At 45.8% G+C, this 20,478-nt stretch overlaps 1 protein-coding gene across 1 annotated transcript in view; it reads left to right on the forward strand.

Moving 5' to 3' along the window:
* The window catches only part of LOC119449030 (luciferin 4-monooxygenase-like), a 73,384-nt gene that overhangs the window by 35,308 nt on the left and 17,598 nt on the right, over positions 1 to 20,478 (forward strand). The window contains exon 3 of the mRNA XM_049666617.1: positions 12,764 to 13,033. Within this exon, the coding sequence (XP_049522574.1) occupies positions 12,764 to 13,033 (270 nt within the window). The remainder of the gene's footprint in view (positions 1 to 12,763; positions 13,034 to 20,478) is intronic.

Consider the following 20,478-nt stretch of genomic DNA (forward strand, 5'->3'; position numbering starts at 1 on the left):
TGCTTCGGCTATTTGCGACATACTCAGGTATCGTCCCACTTTGGTGGGGCACTCGCTTGCCAAGGTAGCCCATGGAGGCATGACGTTGACTTAATGACTCTGCCACAATGACGATCGAACGATGAAGAATGTATGATATCGATGTCACTAGGACGGCGTATGACGACCACCGCGTGACAACATCGAGATGTCGCGCCTTAAATTATGACGATGGTGTATGACGACAACTTGACGACGACGGTATGACGACAACCGGATGACGAAGCGGGAATGATGACGATGAAACGACCAGGACGGCATCACGAGGACGGTATGACAACGGATGCATGATAGCGCCTGTGTGAAGACGAAGCAATAACGACGGTGGTAGACAACGGAGGCATAATAAACGATTGAATGACGGCTGCATGATTGCGATAAAATGACGAACAAGGAGTGACGTCGATGCATTGACAGAGGTGGTACAGACAGCTCGCTGGCAGCCAGCTAGTTCCTGTCCTGATAGGAAGTCACGTGGGCTGGGATCCCAAGAGAACCCGAAGCTGCCCGAAGTTCGCAAAATCGAACGCAGGGACAACTGGCCGCGGAATAAACGTAAACATGCTACTAGCATGGCAGCGCAGGGAGTCCGGAGAGCGGTAGGTGCAGGCGGCTCATTTATGCGTTGTCAGCTTGAAAATGTTTGGTTGCATTCGGGGGTACGGTCACTATCGCAAGATTTCACGCGACTTTATATACTTATCATGTAATTATACCACTTTTGTATTGAATAAACTGATTCCGATTCTGCACAGGACGCTCACTGGGCCCGTTAATTTTTGCACAGCGCCACAAACGGCCTCCGACGCATCCGATGCCAAGTCGCAAAATCGCGCAGAAGTGACTTATCCCCGAAAGCCATCGCTCGAGGGTACCTGTGTGCACAGATCACGTCGCCCACGGGCGACATCGATGAGTTGTCGTTATGAGAACACCCTTAAAAGCAGGGATATCGGGTACGTCTTATACGCATAACATTTCGTGCCGACCTGCTTGGTATTCGATTTCAGAAAGACTGTTCCGGCTGATTGTGCTTCCCTTCTGCCCCCGTGCTGAAGCGGCTTGCGCATGAAAGTGCACGCCACCTGCCACCAGCGAGAAGTTTAGCCCGAAAAACTATATCGGTCGCCATCATTAGAGCAATAAGGTAATGTTCCTCTGGCGCCATTACTCAACCGTTCATTCTTTTAACATCAACGGCCTAGTTAGAATACATCGGTTTCGAGCTGCCACCCAAACATACTACGAAGAGATGGAGAGAACGCTGGCTAGCTGCGGTGCTTCGCAAAGTGCACAAAAAGGAGATATCATTGGATATGCGCGAGAGGTGTGAAAAGGGACACAACAAGAGAAAGATGAACCGGAAAGGCACCGCAATGTGGTTGAATTGAGCGTCTACAACTTGCGCGGAACACGATGCAGATAGCATGCACGCGTGAGAGCGCGGCGAGCTGTTCAGGGCCAAGAAAAGGACTTCACGGGACGCAGACACACATAAAAAAATATCCGGCGATTACAATAATCCATAATGCGAAATTTTTGCGCAGCTGTATACCTGTTTACAATTCGCGAAATATTGAGGCAACGAATTTGAGACCGAAATCACCGCAAAATCGAAGAGGCCCGGTGAACCAACAGCGTGACAACGATGGCATGACTACAACGATACGACGACGACGGCTGCATGACGACAGTCTGATGTGGAAGTTACAATGATGACGACGGAGCGAACATTACGTCATCCGACGAAGCTATGACATCAAATGCATGACAGCGACTGTATGACCACGACGGCATGACAACAGCATGAGTGCAATAGCATAGCAACTGTATAATGACAATGGCGTGCCGATGAGTGTATCACGAAAGCTGTATGACGACGATGTGACGACGACAGCATGACGACCGTCAGATCACGAAGCTGAAATGACGTAGATGGAACGATCACTACGGCATCACTACGGTGGTGTGACAGCCAATGTATGACGACGATGGCGTCACGTGACGACGAAGGCATGACGAGTGGTTGGATGACAAAGCTGGAATGACGGTCAAGCAACGACTACAACGGCGTCACGACGCCGAACACATACCTAGTGAGCCAAGATATTAAACAACTTTAGCAACTGGGTCGGGGTGGAAGGTGTGACGAGGACGCATGACGAGACTAAAATCACGGAGCTGGAATGACAACAATACAACGACCACGATGGCATCACCGCCATGAGCCTAGTGGCCCAAGCAGGAAGGCAACAAGGGCCACTGGGTCGGCGTGAGAGGCTTGATAGATAGATATATCGATAGATTCGCATTAAAAAAAGAAAAATTGTTTCCCATTCGTACTTTTCCAGAAGAAAAAACTTGGAGTACGCTTAAGCTACGCCTTTAAGAGCGGAACGCGATAGCATTCAAAGATCCCTGGATGCTTATCAGGCTTTTTAAAGACAATAGTCTTTCTTGGCCTACCTAAACGCGAAAAAGTCTGTCTGTTACTTGATTCAACCGCCCGGCCAAAACCAAGCATGAGGAGAGGAGGTGCACAGAGAGAAAGAAAGAGAGATAGACACGCAAAAAGCGAGAGTAACAAATAAATAAATCAAACTTTCTTTGCGAGGCGGGATTCGAACCCGGGTACCCACGGTCCGAGGGTCATAACCACTAGGCCCCATAACCACCCATGCTTGTAACAGAACTTGCTATGGGCGAGAGAAAGAGAAAATGAGAGCGAGAGACATTTAAAGAAAGAGAGAGAGAAAGAAACACAGATAGAGAGAAAGAGAGAGACAGAAAGAAATTAAATATGAAACGCTGCAAATGAAAAAAATCAACGCTTTAGAAATGGTGTCAAAGAGACGCTGCGTGTTAAAGTGACACTAAGAGAAACAGGAAGTCCAGCTGGAATAAAAGAGGGAGCTTCCGGAAAGCATGCAGTTTTTGTTGGGTGCAAAGATATGAGTTATTAGCGGAGAAATTCGTAAACAAAGACCAAATATCTCTTCCTCAATTTCTCTCACCCCAGAATCGGCGCTGAAGCAATGTCTTCACGAATTTCATTGCACTCAGCGAATCAGAGGGCGTCATGATACGTCACCGCTTGCGTAAGCGGCCGAGGGGCTCGCTCCATCATATGTAGGCAGCATGGCCGCTGCGTTTGCGTTCGCTGCGACTTTTGCTAAGGTGTTCTGTCGCCGCGATGGATACCGTTGCTGACGCTGAACCTACCAACGAAGAGCTCGCCAGGCAAGCAGGGCTGCATTTGAGCGACTTCAGTGAAACAGAGTCCGAAATGATCCTCCGTACTCGCGCGGTAGATGTTTCCGGGTACGATGGCGGTGAGCAACCGGGCGCGCCGACGGAAAGCGAAGCCTCGTTTTCGTCGACGGAAGGTGAGGCGGCCGGTCCGCCGGCGACCATGTTCCCCACAGAACAAGCGTAGAAAGTTGCGCGCGTACTCGGTATGGTTTTTTGTGTGTCTTTTTTAAAGACATTCAGCACTCACCGAGCCGCGAGTTTGCTGCTGCAGGGGCATCAGTAGGAGATTCGATGAAGGCGACAATGATGGGACAGCTGCTCCAGAAAGGACTGGCCTCTGCGGCACGCCAAGATACTTTCCGAGGGCAGGATTATATACATAATCCGAGGGCGGCAAATGCAGAGAGCACACCATCGGTTTCTCTGGCTCTTTTGCCGTTTCATCATCGGCAGAGCACTGAGCCATTGCGAACGCCGGCGCTCATCGTGCGACACCACATGAAAGGACTCAGTCGGGTCAACACTGTCGTTGCCCCTGAGCAAGCGCCTTGCGCCGTTGATACAGCCCTCAACACTACACACACGAGGCATTTTCTGGCTGTTTCCCGCGAAGTCAACAATTTTCGAGCCACGCAACACGCAACCAAACACTGCAACACTGAAGAGCGGAACAGGCGCGCGCAATGATGCATGGAGCAAAAACGAAAATACGAAACTATCACGACCGCATGTAGCCGCCACGCCATTTATTCTGATTACTTATTTAATTTTGCGCTATACTTGTACGTCCTAGCTTGAAACAGCTTTAAAAGTTGGCAAATGCTGTTTATGTACGTTTAAGGTGTATTTCATCTTGCGTTTTATTACCAGCGATAAATCGCTCTCGACCAATCCCGGCTGGGCTGCGTTTGTGATCTCCGACAGCACGACCGTGTAGTGCAGGAAATTCGAACGGAAGTCAGCACCTATCCTTTAGTCATTCGCGATTTTCTCGCTTATTAAGCCTCTGTTCGCAGTAAGAATGGTATGTCTGTGATCGTGATAGGGTAATCTACCACTAAAGCTGAACTTGCGGTTTTTCTTTAGTGTCGCTTTAAAAACAAGCAGACTGAATCCGCGGCTCTGTAGCCGGCTTTAAGCAGGGCGAACGCGGGAAACTTGAATTGAATTCCGCAAAACCTCCATCGCCTCCATCAAGGGAGGAGTGAGAGGGGAGAGGAAGGGCGTAAGGGATGGGAAGGGGGAGAAGAGAGGGTGTCACGTATCAAGGATGGCAGAAGACTATCGTCTTTCGTCGTCTTTTGCAAGCGGATTTGAAAGCAAGCGGATTTGTGGCCAATTTTTTCTCGTATATTCAAATTACAATCCGACGTCTGTAAGTTGTGATTAAGTCGTACGTTACAATTTTTCTGGCAGATTTTACTTTGAGAAATTCAATTTTTGCTCACTAACGCCTTGCGCCACGCGAAGGGCCCGCCCAGTCGGGGTAGTGCGGGATGATGTCGTTCGGTATGATTATTTCCGCCAGACGCCGGTGCTTACGCCGACGCCGGATTTTCTGCGATAAGGGGCCCTTAACGCTATCGAGTGAAAACTTCGCCTGATCCTGTTGCATGCTTCGGCCATGCGCTGTATAGAACAAAAAGATTTATAACCCAGCATCTACGACTGCTTCAGACGCTCACGCGGTCCGCAAAATGTGGCTGGACCACTCGAATAGTGTGATTCATACTGTGTGGTGTGCTGTTATTGCTAACCAAAACTAATTTCTACTTGAGCCGAAGCCTTGCCCAACAAACGCAGTAGTCGGGCAATGTGTCCACAGATAACATTTCGAATGCTTCTCATAGTAAACAGCACAACGTATTCCGTAGCGGAATGGTACCCACGCTGTTGGGATCGTCATTATGCTTCGTAACTAATCATTGCAGCTAAACGACAGCTTAAGGCTACAGTGAGAATTCTGCAATAAATTCATATTAGTAAAACTCATTCTCATGGACGCACAACTGATCCCGAGGCTCATTGTGGGCAAAGAAAAAAATTAAATTATGGGGTTTTACGTGCCAAAACCACGATCTGATTATGAGGCACGCCGTAGTGGGGGACTCCGGAAATTTGGACCACCTGGCGTTCTTTAACGTGCACCTAAATCTAAGCACACAGGTGTTTTCGCAATTTGCCCCTATCGAAATGCGGCCGCCGTAGCCGGGATTCGATCCCGCGACCTCGTGCTCAGCAGCCCAACACCATAGCCACTGAGCAACCACGGCGGGTTCGTTGTAGGCACAAACACGCCCGCACACATCGCGCTGGGTGCTTGCACACGCCTAAATACCGCAAGATATCCGTCCACGCTGACTTAAATTACTTCAGTACGTCCTACAGAGCCATTTTCTACGCAGAAGACGCCACTGCGTAATTCACCGCGCGATGCCAGAACAACCACCAGAAACAACCGCCGAGCGTATACTTAGTTACTTTCAGATATAGCGCGGAAAAGCACACACACACACTCACAGCAGCGCCCGTCCGTGTGTGTGTGTGTGTGTGTGTGTGTTTGTGTGTGTGCTTTTCTGCGCTATATTTGAAAGTAACTGTGTTAGACAAACTAGCCCAACAGGCGGTCCTTCTGGAGCGTATACATACAATACCGAACGCTCGCTCACGCCAGCATGCCGACTGTTTCGCGTTTCACGTTTAGCATCAAAACCATGAAGTACATGAAAAAAATGGGCTCTCCGTCTGTCTCCTATTATTTGCTCCGTTCGTTTTAACCGTGCGCCGCACATCCTTCTGAAGCTATGCACCAACTAGCGCAAACATAGTGTCCTGCTAAAAGAAGCATTTACCACCGAAAACTTCGAGCACTTTAGACTTTCATGAATGCTGCGAACTTCGAGCTTTTGGACTCCACTCACGCGACTGTTGTGCCCTTTTGCAGTACGATCTGCGCCCACAAATGTAAATAAGGAACACATTTACCGCAGTAAAACAAATGCAACAAATTAGGGGTGTGAGAATATTCGAAACTTTCGAATAACAAATAGAATAGTTTCGTATTCGATTGTTATTTATTTATTTATTTATTTATTTATTTATTTATTTATTTATTTATTTATTTATTTATTTATTTATTTATTTACACAATACTACCGGCCAGTAATTTGGCCCTAGCAGAAAGGACTACAAAGGATACATACAATGTAACGAAGATAAACAACAACAAAAATCAAGAGAACACAAAGACTGCAACAATTTTCAACCATCGAAGTTTACAATGTGAGACTCGAGTGCATTCATGAAATAAGCGGATTCAAAAATCTTTCGGGGCAAAGAATTACATTCAGACACCGTTCGTGGGAAAAAAAGAGTACTTGTGTGCATCTGTTCTAGCGAAAATTAGCGACAAAGAGTATTCATGGCTATGTCTAGTTGTCCTTGTAGTTAAAGGTTTTATACAATTGGGAAGTATTCATTTAGTTTTCCCTGCAAGACAATTGTGAAGAAAACGAAGACGACTAATTTTCTGGCGAACCTCGAGAGTCGGTACATGATACTTCTGCATCAATAGGGATGGCGAATCGTGGATTCTATATTTCCCCCAAAATAAATCTCATTGCCTTTCTTTGGACTCTTTCGAGTTGCAAAACATTCTTCTTATAATGAGAATCCCAAACTTCAGCAGCATACTATAGTTCTGACCGAATACATGTATTGTAAGCTAACATTTTGGTACTAACTAGAGTATGTTTATGTTTTCTTTTAAGGAACCATAGCTTCCGCAGGGCTGATAAAGCAATGTCCAATATATATATATATATATATATATATATATATATATATATATATATATATGCTCTGACCAAGCAAGCTTATTAGTTAGTCACACCTAGTACTTACATTAGGAAACTTCTACTACAGGCTGGTTATGGAGTTGATAAGAAAAAGAACTAGGGCATTTTTTCTTTGTGACACGTAAAAGTACAGTTTTCTCCGAATTCAGTGCCACGCCCCAGCGCATACACCAATCATCGATTGCCAAAAGAGTTTTTTGCAACAAGAAATGATCATTTGTGGATGATATTTTTTTAGAAAAACAGCACAATCATCAGCAAACATTCTTATGGATACATCATGAGGCACTACGTCCACCAAATCATTAACATAAATAAGAAACAATAGTGGACCTAAAACACCCCCCGTGGAACGCCCGAGGTAACAAATAGCGCTCTAGATGGACAATGATCAATTTCCACAAACTCCTTTCTATCGAATAGGTACGAGGCAGTCCACTGAATAATGTACAAAGGTAACCCTATACACTTTAATTTATTCAATAATTTACCATGAGGCACTCTATCGAAGGCATTCGATAAGCCTAAAAACAGAATGTCGATTTGATCGGACTGGTCAAGTACACTCGATATCTCGTGTAGCATCGAAATAAGCTGTGTGGTTGTAGATAGACCCTTTCGAAAGCCGTGCTGATGGGGAGACAAAATATTGTTTTTAATAACGAATTCCTGAATAAAACTCACGACAATATGTTCCAAAACCTTGCAACAACTACTAGTAACAGAAACAGGACGGTAATTTTTAGGAAGTGGCCGATCACCGGCCTTATCGACAGGCGCCACACGGGCCATACGCCAGTCAGCTGATACGACACCAGAAGTTGACAAGTTAAACATTGTGGTAAAAAATTTTGAGATTTGTTGAGCGTACGCCTTATAAATGCATTTGACAGTCCGTCCGGGCCAGTGGACTTCTTATCATCTAGCTTCAATAGCATGGCAAGAACCCCTCACTTGTTATATGCAACTCATTTTCTAATACAGCAGAAACATTTGGCAGGTTATATTTGTCACGTATTGAAAAAACAGATTGAAAGTACTGATTAAACGTCTCTGCAATAGAAGTTGGGTCATCCAGAATATCATTGGCTCTTCTAATGGAATATTCAATATTCGTAAATGCCAATATTTTTCGAATACTTTTCAAAATTTCAGAATGTGACCTGCGCCCAAATAAACATAAAATTGGAGCAAAGGTACAGTAAACTTTCCCCCCCGCGGGTATACTATAAAAATAAATCATAAGAGCTTGCGTAGTGGAGCAGGCTAAGTAACTTAGGTAGCCATACATTACAGGCTGTACAGCAATGTACAGTAATCACTCCCGCTCTCTAAAGAGCCAAATGTATGCGTAGAAACTATCCGATTGCTCCGAATGCTCCATTTGTGCTTTTAATAAACAACGCTTCATGACGTACTATGTAATCACAGCAACGTGCAAACTTTAACAACACTGGGATGTCAACATGATTTGATATTAATTGTAATAACCGCTATACATTATTCGAAAACTATTCGAATACTATTCAATATTCGATTCGCGTCTTGTACTATTCGATTCGGTCTCAAAAATCACTATTCGCACACCTCTACAAAAACAATCGTCAGAACCCACCTTACGATTACTATCGACGGTAATCCGGTTAGCATTGAATCAATACAGCGACACAACGTATTGCCACCGTCGAAAAGAATTATATATGAGGCATGCGCTGCAGCGGGACTGCTCTTTCGCGCTTCCCTAAGAAAACTCGGGGATATCTAGCGGTGCCGCCGGGAAGCCTGCGCTTGGCGTCCGAAATGCATGGCGCGCCGGTGCGTGAGAACACCGAGAAGTGCGTAATGCAGTAACCGTGCTCCCCTCGCGCGCTTCTTTCTGGGCACACTGCGCCATCTGGTGGTGCTGCAGCGAAGTCCACTCGCGGCCTCAGAGACAAGCGCGACGAACCGGGGCGCGATGTTCATTTCGCGAGATGTTCATCGATGGGCATTCATGGTACAACTCGCTAAAGCGTCGCCGTCAAAGACGTTCGTTGAAAAGCATCACATACCCACCGCATTTGTGGCATGACCTGCGAATGCGTTACGATGCTGTCCTTGGGTACCCCTTGTGACGTGGTTGCGATTCGACCCAGCATCGTATAAATTTAATCGATCTTTTTAACACGAAAGTGTTTTATGCCGGGGTCCACCAAGACTTCACTGACGTATTTCCGTCACGGAAATACGTCATCTTACAATGTACACGAACATAATACAAAGAAAGAAACCAGAAGAAAAAGTTCCACAAACATGCAAAATTTGGAAATCGAACCCACGACCTCTCGGTCCGCGACGATAGATCGCCGAGCGTTTAACCCATTGCGCCACAAACGCATTTGCAGAGAGCTACACAGACGCGCCTTATATATCTAACACTCCTCCGTGTACCCGCGCTCTTGCTCGGGGCGGTGCCGCCGCCTACGAGCAGAAAAGAGAAGTACTGCATTATGACACTAACGCGCACCGACAGTGAACGCTTCGGTGGTCTCAGCACTACGACGCCTCGATGCCAGCATTCGAAGGGACGCTGGCATCAAGAAGCACTACCAACGCCACCTAGGTGGCGTTCACCGTACTCAGCACAGCGGAGCGTGGCCTCCGCAATTAGCTCTGAAAATGTTTCTGAAGTTGATCGCGGAGGCTGCAATTACGACGCGCTGTACGCGCTGATTTGACTCGGTGACGATTCAGTTACGTGCTTTGTCTTGTGCGTTGTATTAGTGTGTCAGTTACGTGCTTCGTCTTTCGCGTTGTGCTAGCGTGTGCAGCGTAGTGCAGCTTCCATATGCACGACGGTTGCTCATGGTCATCGACGTTGGTAGTCGTGATGGAGGAGACGTGCCACCAGGCGTCAGCGTGGGTGCATCAACGCCTAAGGGCGCTTTAGCCACAAAACACCAATAGACATTATATATCAATGTGCAATAAACATTACACTACTTCTGTGAAGACACGTTTCACTTTCGTGTTCTATACCGATTCCTATATAAGAGGGATCGACCACATTTTTTCTCACTGTAGCGCGGCACATACCTAATTTCCCAAGTTAGTGACAAAGATGTTCATCGAAAATCGGCACACAACTACTCGCACATAACCAGTACCGCAAGTAGTAATCAAAGACGTTCATTGGAGAGCTGCACAGACTGAATGGCACACTGCTTCAAGTCGACGTCAAAGAGTCTTCGAACAGGGGTACCTACCCAGTCCTGCGTCTATGCCGCCAATGTCGGCATGAAAGAAGTTCATTGAAGATCAGTACGTATGTACACGTTGTCATGTACTCAGTGACGTAACTTGTTCCGATGGTTGTTTCGAACCCTGTTACCTAAGCGCAGAGGCTCGGTGAGCTACCCGTTCGACCACGAACTACCCAGTGACCCAGGCAGGTAGGAAAGCGGATAGGTACAAACATACATAGGCTCATATCCCCGTAACGTGCGTAACGAAGCCTAAGAAAAGTATCCAAGGCAAAACCACAAATCAGGCAGTGACATGGGTTCGGCCTCGTTTGAAGTCAGAGAAGAGCAGAGTAAAAATAATTTTGAAGAGGCTCAGGAACATGGACCAAAATAAATGGGCGGCTAAAGTGCACAAGCATCTGCACTTGATATGCGTGGGCACAGAGTGGAGGAAGAGGTCAAGAAAGTTGGCTACCAGGTAGCGGGTACTTGAAAGTGTAAATAGAAAACCAGGAGTTATCAAAAAGAAAGTGAGAGAAATAGAGACAGTGAATTGGATGCAAAGAGTGGAAACAAAATGAAACATGGAGATTTACAAGAATGAGAAGAAAGAAATTAGAAGAGAAAATCTGCACGATAGCACGAAGGGAAGTGCCTTGCTATTTGAGGCTCGAGCTCGTTGCCCAAGGACAGAAACATACCCGAGCAAATATTCCTAACAAGATGAGGCATGTGTATGCTGCAGTAAAAATCCGGAGACAACTCAGCACATCCTAATGGAATGCGAAGGCATTCACCCCACGAGACCCGTAGGTAACGTATACCTTCCAGAAGCGCTCGGATTTAAATTGAATTTAAATTGAATTGAATTTTATTTCTCGTTCATTCAAACGAGGGTAGGCTGAGAGTAAAGGCATAAAGCAAAGCCTGCCAAAGGTCTCAGCCCCCACGAACGACAGGGTTGACAGCAGATCACACATATATGCACCATTTTGCGCGTTACAACAGCGTTGGTTACAGTGAAAGTTCATGGTTGCACTGTCCATGGTCATTAGACTCTTCAAATTTATATATAAAAAAGTACAGCAACAGCTAAGTACAACTAGGCATTTCAGATTCTAATGGTGCACAAAATAAACGTCAGCGAATTTATAGAGTAATATAGAGTAACGACATGCGCAAGAAAAAAAAAGAAACACATCCTGATTGTGTGCCAAAAAAATAAAACATAAATAAAAAGTGGAAACGGACGGAAGCGTCAACCGGTGAACAATCGAGATAAGCTCGAGACGTTTAGAGTATTGGTGGAAGAAAAGCAGGGAAGAGATTGATACGACCAGATCCTTTGCAGGCATAAGCAGCGGTACAAGGTATAATAATAGAGAAGTTTTGAGGAAGAGAAAAACGTTAAAGAGATGTATAGAAAAATGGTAGAATGAAAAGCTTGTATAGCATATCGGATATCCTCAATCAGGCTAGATCACTATTTGTGACCGACCTGTTTCAAAGGGGATGACAATAAATTATCATCGTCATCGCCATCGAAGCGCGACAGGGGTACCTGGTTGCCTCATGACGCGTTCGCCACGCAGCGGCCCCTCATGATTTTCAGAGGCCACTCGCAGGCTTCGCGGCGGCAGCGCTAGATGGCGTCGAGGACTCTTGGGGAAGCGCGAAAGAGTATAATCCCGCTGTAGTACACGCCTGATACATAATTCCTTTCAACGGTGGCAATGCGTTGTGTCGGTACATTGATTCAATGCTAAATGTATTACCGTCTACAGTCATCGTGAGACGGGTTCTGCCCAATTTTTTGCATTTCTCCCAAACCAAAATTTCGCCGCCATCGGCCGGGGTTGAGTCCGCGACCTCGAGGTCAGTAGCGCCGTCATATCCATTAGGCTACCGTCGCGGGTGAGGCGAAGTAAGAGTTTATTTGATGCACTCCTATAATCTTTTGGCTGGGGAATTCTTCCAGAAGTTTTCTTTGAAATCCATACTGTAGGCAACATTTAGCTGCACAGAAGGGTACGCGATGCTGCTGCTTACCACTGGCCGGCGGCTCCACCTTGATTTAGTTGATTCGTGGAAGCCAGCTGCCAATAAAATCCCCGTGCAAACACACGTGTACGCACATCCAGTAAAATGAACTGCTTCCGCACTGACTTCTGAGCTGAGGATATGAAACCATCCTAAATTCTCTGCCCAACAGTGAACTACGTTGACTTCCACTGACGTGACGCATAGAGGAGACGGGTGCTGATGAACTATTCGCACAAAATGCGTACGTGCGGTAAGAGAATCGAGGCCTTGTGATGAAGCAGAGAAAACTGAATAAAATGTGCACGCTTAGAATTAGCGCTTATGAATGTCATCATGATTGTGACGCAGGTGACGCAGGTTACTACGATGATGACGGCCGCCTGTACATCCTCGACCGCCTGAAACAGATGATCAAGTGCATGGGTAATCAGGTCGTCCCCGCAGAGTTGGAAGAGTTGCTGCTCCGACAGCATGCGGACGAGATCGCCGAGGTTTCTGTGGTCGGCCTTCCGCACTCCGACTACGGCGAGGCAGCTGCGGCCGCCATCGTACTAACGGAAAAAGGCCGCATGCAGGACCTACCGACTCTCGCCGAGAGGATAAAGGTCACGGTTGCCAGTAAGTTGTTTTTACAAACAAACGACGGTTATATTAACTTCTGGAGGTCGAGACCACTCTGAGCACTATGTGTGCCCCGAGGGAACATAAAAGGACATTCAGTTGTTAATGCCCTAAGATTCCTAAAGACATTTTTTTTCAGCGAAACTGCTACGCATCCTAATTTATTGAGATTGGACAAGATGATGTCGATGACAACTTCTTCTGTAGTATGCATAATTAGGGTACTATCCAAAATCTGCCTTCATGAATAATGAAACGTAAAAATAAGCATAATATGGTGCCGTTATCTTGAGTTTGGTTACAACATTATAAAAGACAGCTACAATCTTTCCAACTTCGCCATTAAGTGTCCAATCCGATGTTAAGAAAAATTGACGCCTGCCGAGTTGAAGCCGTTACAGCGCCGACCTGCGGAAATTCGTCGAGTTTAGGCTCTGGCAGGAGCGTTGTAATTGAAAGTCGTGTATTTTTTTTACCTTATAGACGCTGTCCCGAATCCAAGGTGCCGAACCGAAATCTTTTTGGATTCAGTTCAGGTTCTTATTCATTCTTTTCCGTTCGGTACAGGTTCAGCTCCAGAGAGAAAATTATAACACTTCGAACCGCTTCAGAGCTTCCTGAACCGGATCATTTGGGTTCAGGAAACACATGTTCGAAGAAGGCAATAAAGAAGAAAAAAAAACGTTCGTGTACCTTCGTTTGAAAAACGCAAGATGCTTTTGTAGAAATATAGAAGTTCCCTTTGGGGGGGGGGGGGGGGGTACTAGCTGTGTAAAAATACTGCAGACCATCTTCTTTCGCGTGCGCGTTAGATTTAAAGGAATTTATGACGAAAATGACACCCCAATACAGTTCTATCTGGGGGTCAGATTTTTTACATTCAGTGAGATTCGTTGCGCCCCTCGCGCCTATGCAAAGCTTTACGGCATTAACCTCCCTCAAGTTTCCTCCTTCAGTGAATTTGAATTTTTAAAGTTGCCCGGCGCTCGGTGCCTCTGATAAATAAATTGAGCTAAATACCTAGTCTACTGTTAGCCTCCCATGCATTGCGTGTTCATTTTAAAATTTTGAAAGAAGGCACCTAGTTCTCAGGGAACATGCAATAAGTAAAATGGGCTCCTCGACTAGTTGGTAAATGCACCTAGATAAAAACTAAGTACGAAAACAAGACAGGACGAGAGAGGCGACAAGGCAGGTGTTCTGGACTCACAGGTATGCATCCCGAACAAGTTCTGCGGAGCGTACATACCTGTCATGCTAGACAGTTTCGGTTTAGCGTTTGCAACCAAACGTAAACACATTACGTACGTGGAAATAGCGTCGTCCTCACTGCGCATGCTCCGAACGTTACTGGGTTGCTCTGGTTTACGTGCGCTATGTAACGTAGGTTATTTGGTCAGTTTAACGTTCGTAATGTATACGGACGCTAAGAAATAGCGTTGTCGAACGTGGCGGCACCAACAGCTCCCGCTTCAGCGTGAATTCGCATGATGGCTGCGCTCTCACTCATGTTCAGGGCCAGTAACTATTAAAATGGGCTTTCGCTTTCTCTAAACTCATCTGAAATGTTAGTTATGAGCGCATAGCGCGTCCAATTTTTGAGACTATTCGGCGATTTCGCCGCCAGTAGGCCTAACGAGACGCGCCCGCATAGCGACAACGGGATGGTTGTTAATGCATTGTCTTGCCTTGAATACGTTCGGCACGATGCACCAGACGGCGCCCTGTTTTACAACGTCTTCCTTACGTTTGCGTTCCCGTACGGTAAACTTAAAGTCTTGGAAGAACGCGCACCATAACGTCCCGCAACCGTGCTTACATTTAATGTACACCCGTGAGCAAAAGTATACGGACAACAGGGTCGCCGAAAAAAAACTTAATTTCTTCGTAATTATTAAGCATAAACAGCAATTAATCGGTACACTGAAAAGTTCGCAATGCCAAGTTTGGACTGCAGTACTCAATTTTAAGTTGCGTTCACAGGCAGAGGGAAAAATCGGCTTTACCGCGCAACCCCTGGTCCGTATACTTTTGCTGACGGGTGTACGTAAGCCGACAAACGCTATTCTAAAACTGTGTGCTGAGCCGGGACACTATAACGTAAAGCTACTCCAAACTGATTCTGTTTCATTTTTGCAATCGGCCCTCTATTAGGGGTCAAAATTTTATCGGGCCACCTACACTTCGCCTGTCTGTCACGCGACGCCCCGATACCGCGAAAACTGACGACGTCAAAGTGATGTGTACGCATTAAATATGACATTATTATGCCGCGCAAAATTGAACTTATTTCGTAATAGCTGGAGACTTCTCCGTTTTAAATCATTGCATCTTAGTTCCACACGTTGCGTTTTCCGACGGCTGAGAGCACCGAAGCAAGGTAGAAGCGGTAATGGTTTCGTAATCGTGTCGCTGAAGCCACGTGGGGCGCGCCGCCGAAAGCGCCATCTCATTTCTCTAGAACAAACTGCTGCGCGAAACGGGTCAATAGACCCTTTTCGCGGAGCTGTTTGTTCTATAGAAACGAGATGGCGCTACCGGCGGCGCGCCGCGCGTTACAGGTAAAAGCTTGTGAAAGCGTGCAAAAGTGCGAAACCATTACCGCTTCTGCCCTGCTACTCTTCGATCAGCTGTCGGAAATGTAACTTGGTGACCGCTGACGCACTGTGCTTTATGCATGCTGCAAAATGTGTAACGGAATAGGGGATACACGTGGAGGCTGCAAGAATAGTGACTGGCCTATAGAAGAATGAAATTAAACTTTGTGGCTAAGTTCACGCACCGCTGCTAAACGAGGACTGCCTGTCTCGCCGATCCTTCGCGATGCACAGCTTTCTTCGAGGATAACAAAATTCACTCATCCGCTAGCGTTGTATCGCTCACTTCCAGAGAAAGGACTTCAAACCCGTATTGTAGGCAAGAGTGAGTACCACTCGTTACATAGTGACAAAGTTATATTGCCGTTTCCTGGCATAGTAAGTTCCTCGCACGTTATCTATACACTCACACCACAACACACACTCAAACTTACGCCCACTCTATGGCCCACGTATCAAGAGTAAGTAAATGGAATGAAGGCGCTAAAGCGTGGGGTACGACAAAACCAGCTGTACATGAATGTTCGAAGTTGAACGTTTTGTGACGGTCCAAAGAGTTAGCTAGTGATTAGCAAAAATGCGCCTTTGCCACAAGCTATCTGCAACAAATCTACCGTGACTGACCACACCCGCGTGCGATTACACAGAATTCATATTGACGTTCTGCCACGCGGCAACCCAAGCGAAAAACAAAAACAATCAGATAGCGACCGCACCGACGCACGTTACTGAGTCAGAAACATGACAAGCCATTGCTTCAGAGTGATTGGCAAATAGAAAACTAAGAGCAAAATACACCATAATCCCGATTTACTTCAAAAGAGAAACGTTTGGACAGCTTAGCATGTAGGTATTTCTAGCTCCGCTTCTAGTATATATACGCAGCTTTCTACGTTTCGACAAGGCGTAATAAACTCAGAACGCGCTTACATGTGCTCTAAAGCTGCGGCCAAAGCTTCGTGTCTTCCACCCAGTCACCGTCTACGACAAAACAGAGGTTTGCTGAGCCGTGCCAAGCGTCATGTACATCCATTGTAAGCACGGAGGCAAAGAAGGAAGCGCAGGAAACCAGTGAACGCATTACCACGTCATCAAACATGGTGGCGCCCATGGGATGTCTGTGAAAAAGGGGGATGCTTGTGTTTTCATAACACATCCGTGCAGGGGCGGGGCCTCCCCTCGATGACGTATGACCATTTTCTTTTTTTTCTTCCTCTCTGTTTCGCGGCGTTGGTTGGAACGAAGAACACGCTGGGCTGTTGGTGACTAGGCACAACTGTGGCTGCTGTTAAGGGCTCGATGGTATTCCTAAATAAAGGCATCACTGTTTTGATGCTTCAAATATAATCTCACTATCAGGGAGGGAGCAGTCTACATGACTGGAGCAGTGTTTTTTTTATTTGGGGTGTTGCGGAGCGCAACGTAGCAACACCCTACGCAACACCCTAACGACCTCCACTTCGCGTCGGCGCCCGGCACCGCGGCTTCCGCCGCGGCACTCCTACATGCAAGCTCTGTTTTAGGGTGGTGACAACACCAAAATTTTGAGCGTTATTTACCGCCAAATTTGGTGAGTAGCCATTTTGATTCCCAATTTCACTAGAAGTCGCGGCGCATTCCTGCCTTCTTTTTGTCACGCTCTGGGCCGGTATTTTGTAGCGATGCCTTATGACTTATTCTATACTAGTCCTATCATCCACCGCTCACGGCCGGCTGATCCCGTTGATAACGCGAGCGGACCGTCGCTCTGACCACTGACAAAGCGCGATAAGCGCGAAAAGGCATTAGCACCGCAAAGGCATCGCTACAAAATACCGGCCCTGATGTACCTATTTTGACACGCGACCTATTAAATTTCTTTAATTTAGTTTTGCACCAATGCGCACACGAAACCTGCATACATCTGTAATGTACTAGTTGCCTTTTCCTTTTATATTAACACATCAAACTTTTTTTTCATAGCATACAAAGCAACAAGTTATAAGAAATGGTGGCGTGCTCGTGGTAGTATTTCTCACGCCAAGAATGTGAACTGCATTCAAAATTGTCGTTGCCTTCCACTTGTTCACGCTATATAAAGTTTTTTTTTTCGAAGTGTGCTGTAATAAAAACTGTGCTTACAAGTCTGTTTACTAAAACGTAGACGTGCCATGCACTGCTCTCAGACACGCTATGGGTCTCTGGCTGCTACGACCAAAGTTTATTTTAAAAATTGAATTAGTTTCCCGGCACCAACAATTGCGAGAAACGTGGTCTATCGGCTGGTCGTTTCGTCATTTTAATTCCCAGATGCTTTATTTGGCGGAAAATTTTACCCGCCAATTTAGCTGGCGGCGGCAAGTACGCTTACAAAGGTTGTCACCACCCTAAAAAAGCGCTTGCATGTAGGCTCCCTTCGCGGCACCAGGGCACAACCGACCGCGCCGCCAAAAATAGAGGGGAAAAAAAGAAGGAAATGGTGATACCAAGAAAGAAAATAAACTTCTTGCCGAGGCGGGATTCGAACCCGAGTACCCCTGGCCCCAAGGTGAGCATCGTAACCACTAGGCCATATAGTTTTTCCTTTCCTTATTACCTTCTTCGCAACAATACATACACCCGTACAAATACAAAGCAGGTCACTTGGTGCTACACAATATTATTACATAATTTGGCTAGACTGTACCAATGTAAACGTCAAGCTCCTGAAACCACTCTGGTGGTTCAATCATGTGCTTTAGGGCATCCCGCGTGTACGTGAGACTCTCAATTAGGTGTTGCCTTGCCGACCTTTCATCTACGCGAGCATTCTGGACATCCATGCGCGTTTTCCACACACTGTTCATACACAAAAGCGTTATGTCTGCCGGCACTCCCTCCGCGTCTGCGCATGGCAAGAAACGAATACCGAAAGGGCTTATCGGCAGTTCTTTTTTCAGAGTTCGTTTGAGAACGTCCCAAAAGAAAACGGAGTCATGGCAATCCATGAAGATGTGCTCGATAGTTTCAGATTTGTTACATATGATGCAGTTAACAGACCACGGAACAAATAAGCCTTTACTTTGTAGCTATTGCTTCACAGGGAGAGTACAAGAATGCAAGAAAAAAGAATGTTTTCGCTGGAGGTCTAACCGGCATTTTTTTCAAGCGTTTCAGCACGTTGCATTCAGGCCTTAGTTGCATATCGTGCGATACACAGGAAGCGGTAAGAAAACATCTACAAGATCCCGATAAAGTTTCTTTCGCGTCACAGAAGACAAAAATTCATTCGAGAAATGTGCTTTCAGTAATGAAAAGGAGATAACTTCCTTCAGAAAACCAATTGGCGTTGGTGTTCGTTCATTTCTTGATGAGACAACCCACTCAGGCAAGAAAGAACTTAATTTCACTTGAATAACAGTACGCAGAAATATATCACTTTGATCCCGTAAAAAAAAATAACCTACTTACGATCTGTTTCAAAAACAAATGTGTTAGCCCCAGTCCCCCATTCTTCAACGAATGAAACAAGTTACATCGGCTAGTTCTTTCCCAAGTAGATCCCCATATACATACTGCAAACACTCTATGAAATCTGTGCACCGAAACTCTTGCCATGCATAACACTTGTAGTACATAATACACTTTTGTACCGAAAAACAAATTGCACACACTTAGCTTTTGAAAACATCAAAAAATTATGCCCACCCCATTTTCTGTCTGGCCTTTAACTCTCTTTATTTCTCCGATCCAATACTCTGCACGGTCACGATAATGTTGCAATGGCACCCCAAGGTATTTTGCAGGGATAACGCTCCACTTTATGTTGCAAAAATAGCCGGGTGTCTGTGGTCAGCTGCCGCGCCATAAGCCTAGGCACTTAGTCTAGCTGACAGCACTTCCAGTTGCGGCATAAAAAAGAAACAACCTCTTTCATAGTTTTATCCACACTCTCTGTATCTCTGCACACAATTGCCACATCATCTGCATAAGCCAAAACTCTAGTCTCAATTCCTGCATAGATAAATCCACGAATAGATTGGCTTCTGATTATTTCCAAACAAAGCGGCTCTAAATACAGTGCAAACAGAAGAGGCGACAAGCAGCATCCCTGTTCTACTAATGACTCCACTTTTATAGTGGCGCTTAATTTTCTATTAATTATTAGTTTTGCAGTGCAATCGTTGTACACCATTCTCACTCCATCTGTTATCACTGAACCGGCTTTAACATGTTCTAAAAGCAAGAAAATGACATCATGGACGATTCTATCAAAAGCCTTTTCAAGATCAACTTGTATCATGGCAACTCGGCCCTCCTTTTCGTCACAACATTTTGGTATGGCCCTTGCATTATGTATAATCGAAAATATTGATCTCCCTTTGATACCGCAGGTTTGATGGGGGCCCACAAGTTCTTTTATCACAGTTTGCAATTGTCTCACTAGTACTTTAGTGTAAACTTCATAGTCCGTATTTGTCAAGCTTATTAGTCTATAGGCTTCCGCCAAAAGCTCGCTGGGTCTTTCGCTTTATGAATTAAAATAACGTGGGATGTCTGAAAAAAAAGGAGGCGCTTCCTTGCTCTCGTACATCTCACTTATCACGCGGTGTAATGCTACAGCTATTTCACGTTTAAAGCTCTTATAGAAAGCCCCTCGGAGACCATCAGGCCCTGGCTACTTGCCGGGACGGAGATCGTCAATCGCATCCTCAACTTCCGAAAGGCCTATTGCTCTCTCCAGCGCTTCACAGACTTCATCTGATACTGTTGGAATTAAGAGCAAGAATTGAGTCTTATAACGTTCGATATCACAGGTCTTTTTCCCCAACAAACTTTCATAATGAGACTGAAATGCGTGCTCTATCATTCCAACATTATTAGTGA

The sequence above is a fragment of the Dermacentor silvarum genome, chromosome 4, assembly GCF_013339745.2.
Source record: "Dermacentor silvarum isolate Dsil-2018 chromosome 4, BIME_Dsil_1.4, whole genome shotgun sequence".
NCBI lineage: Eukaryota > Metazoa > Arthropoda > Arachnida > Ixodida > Ixodidae > Dermacentor > Dermacentor silvarum.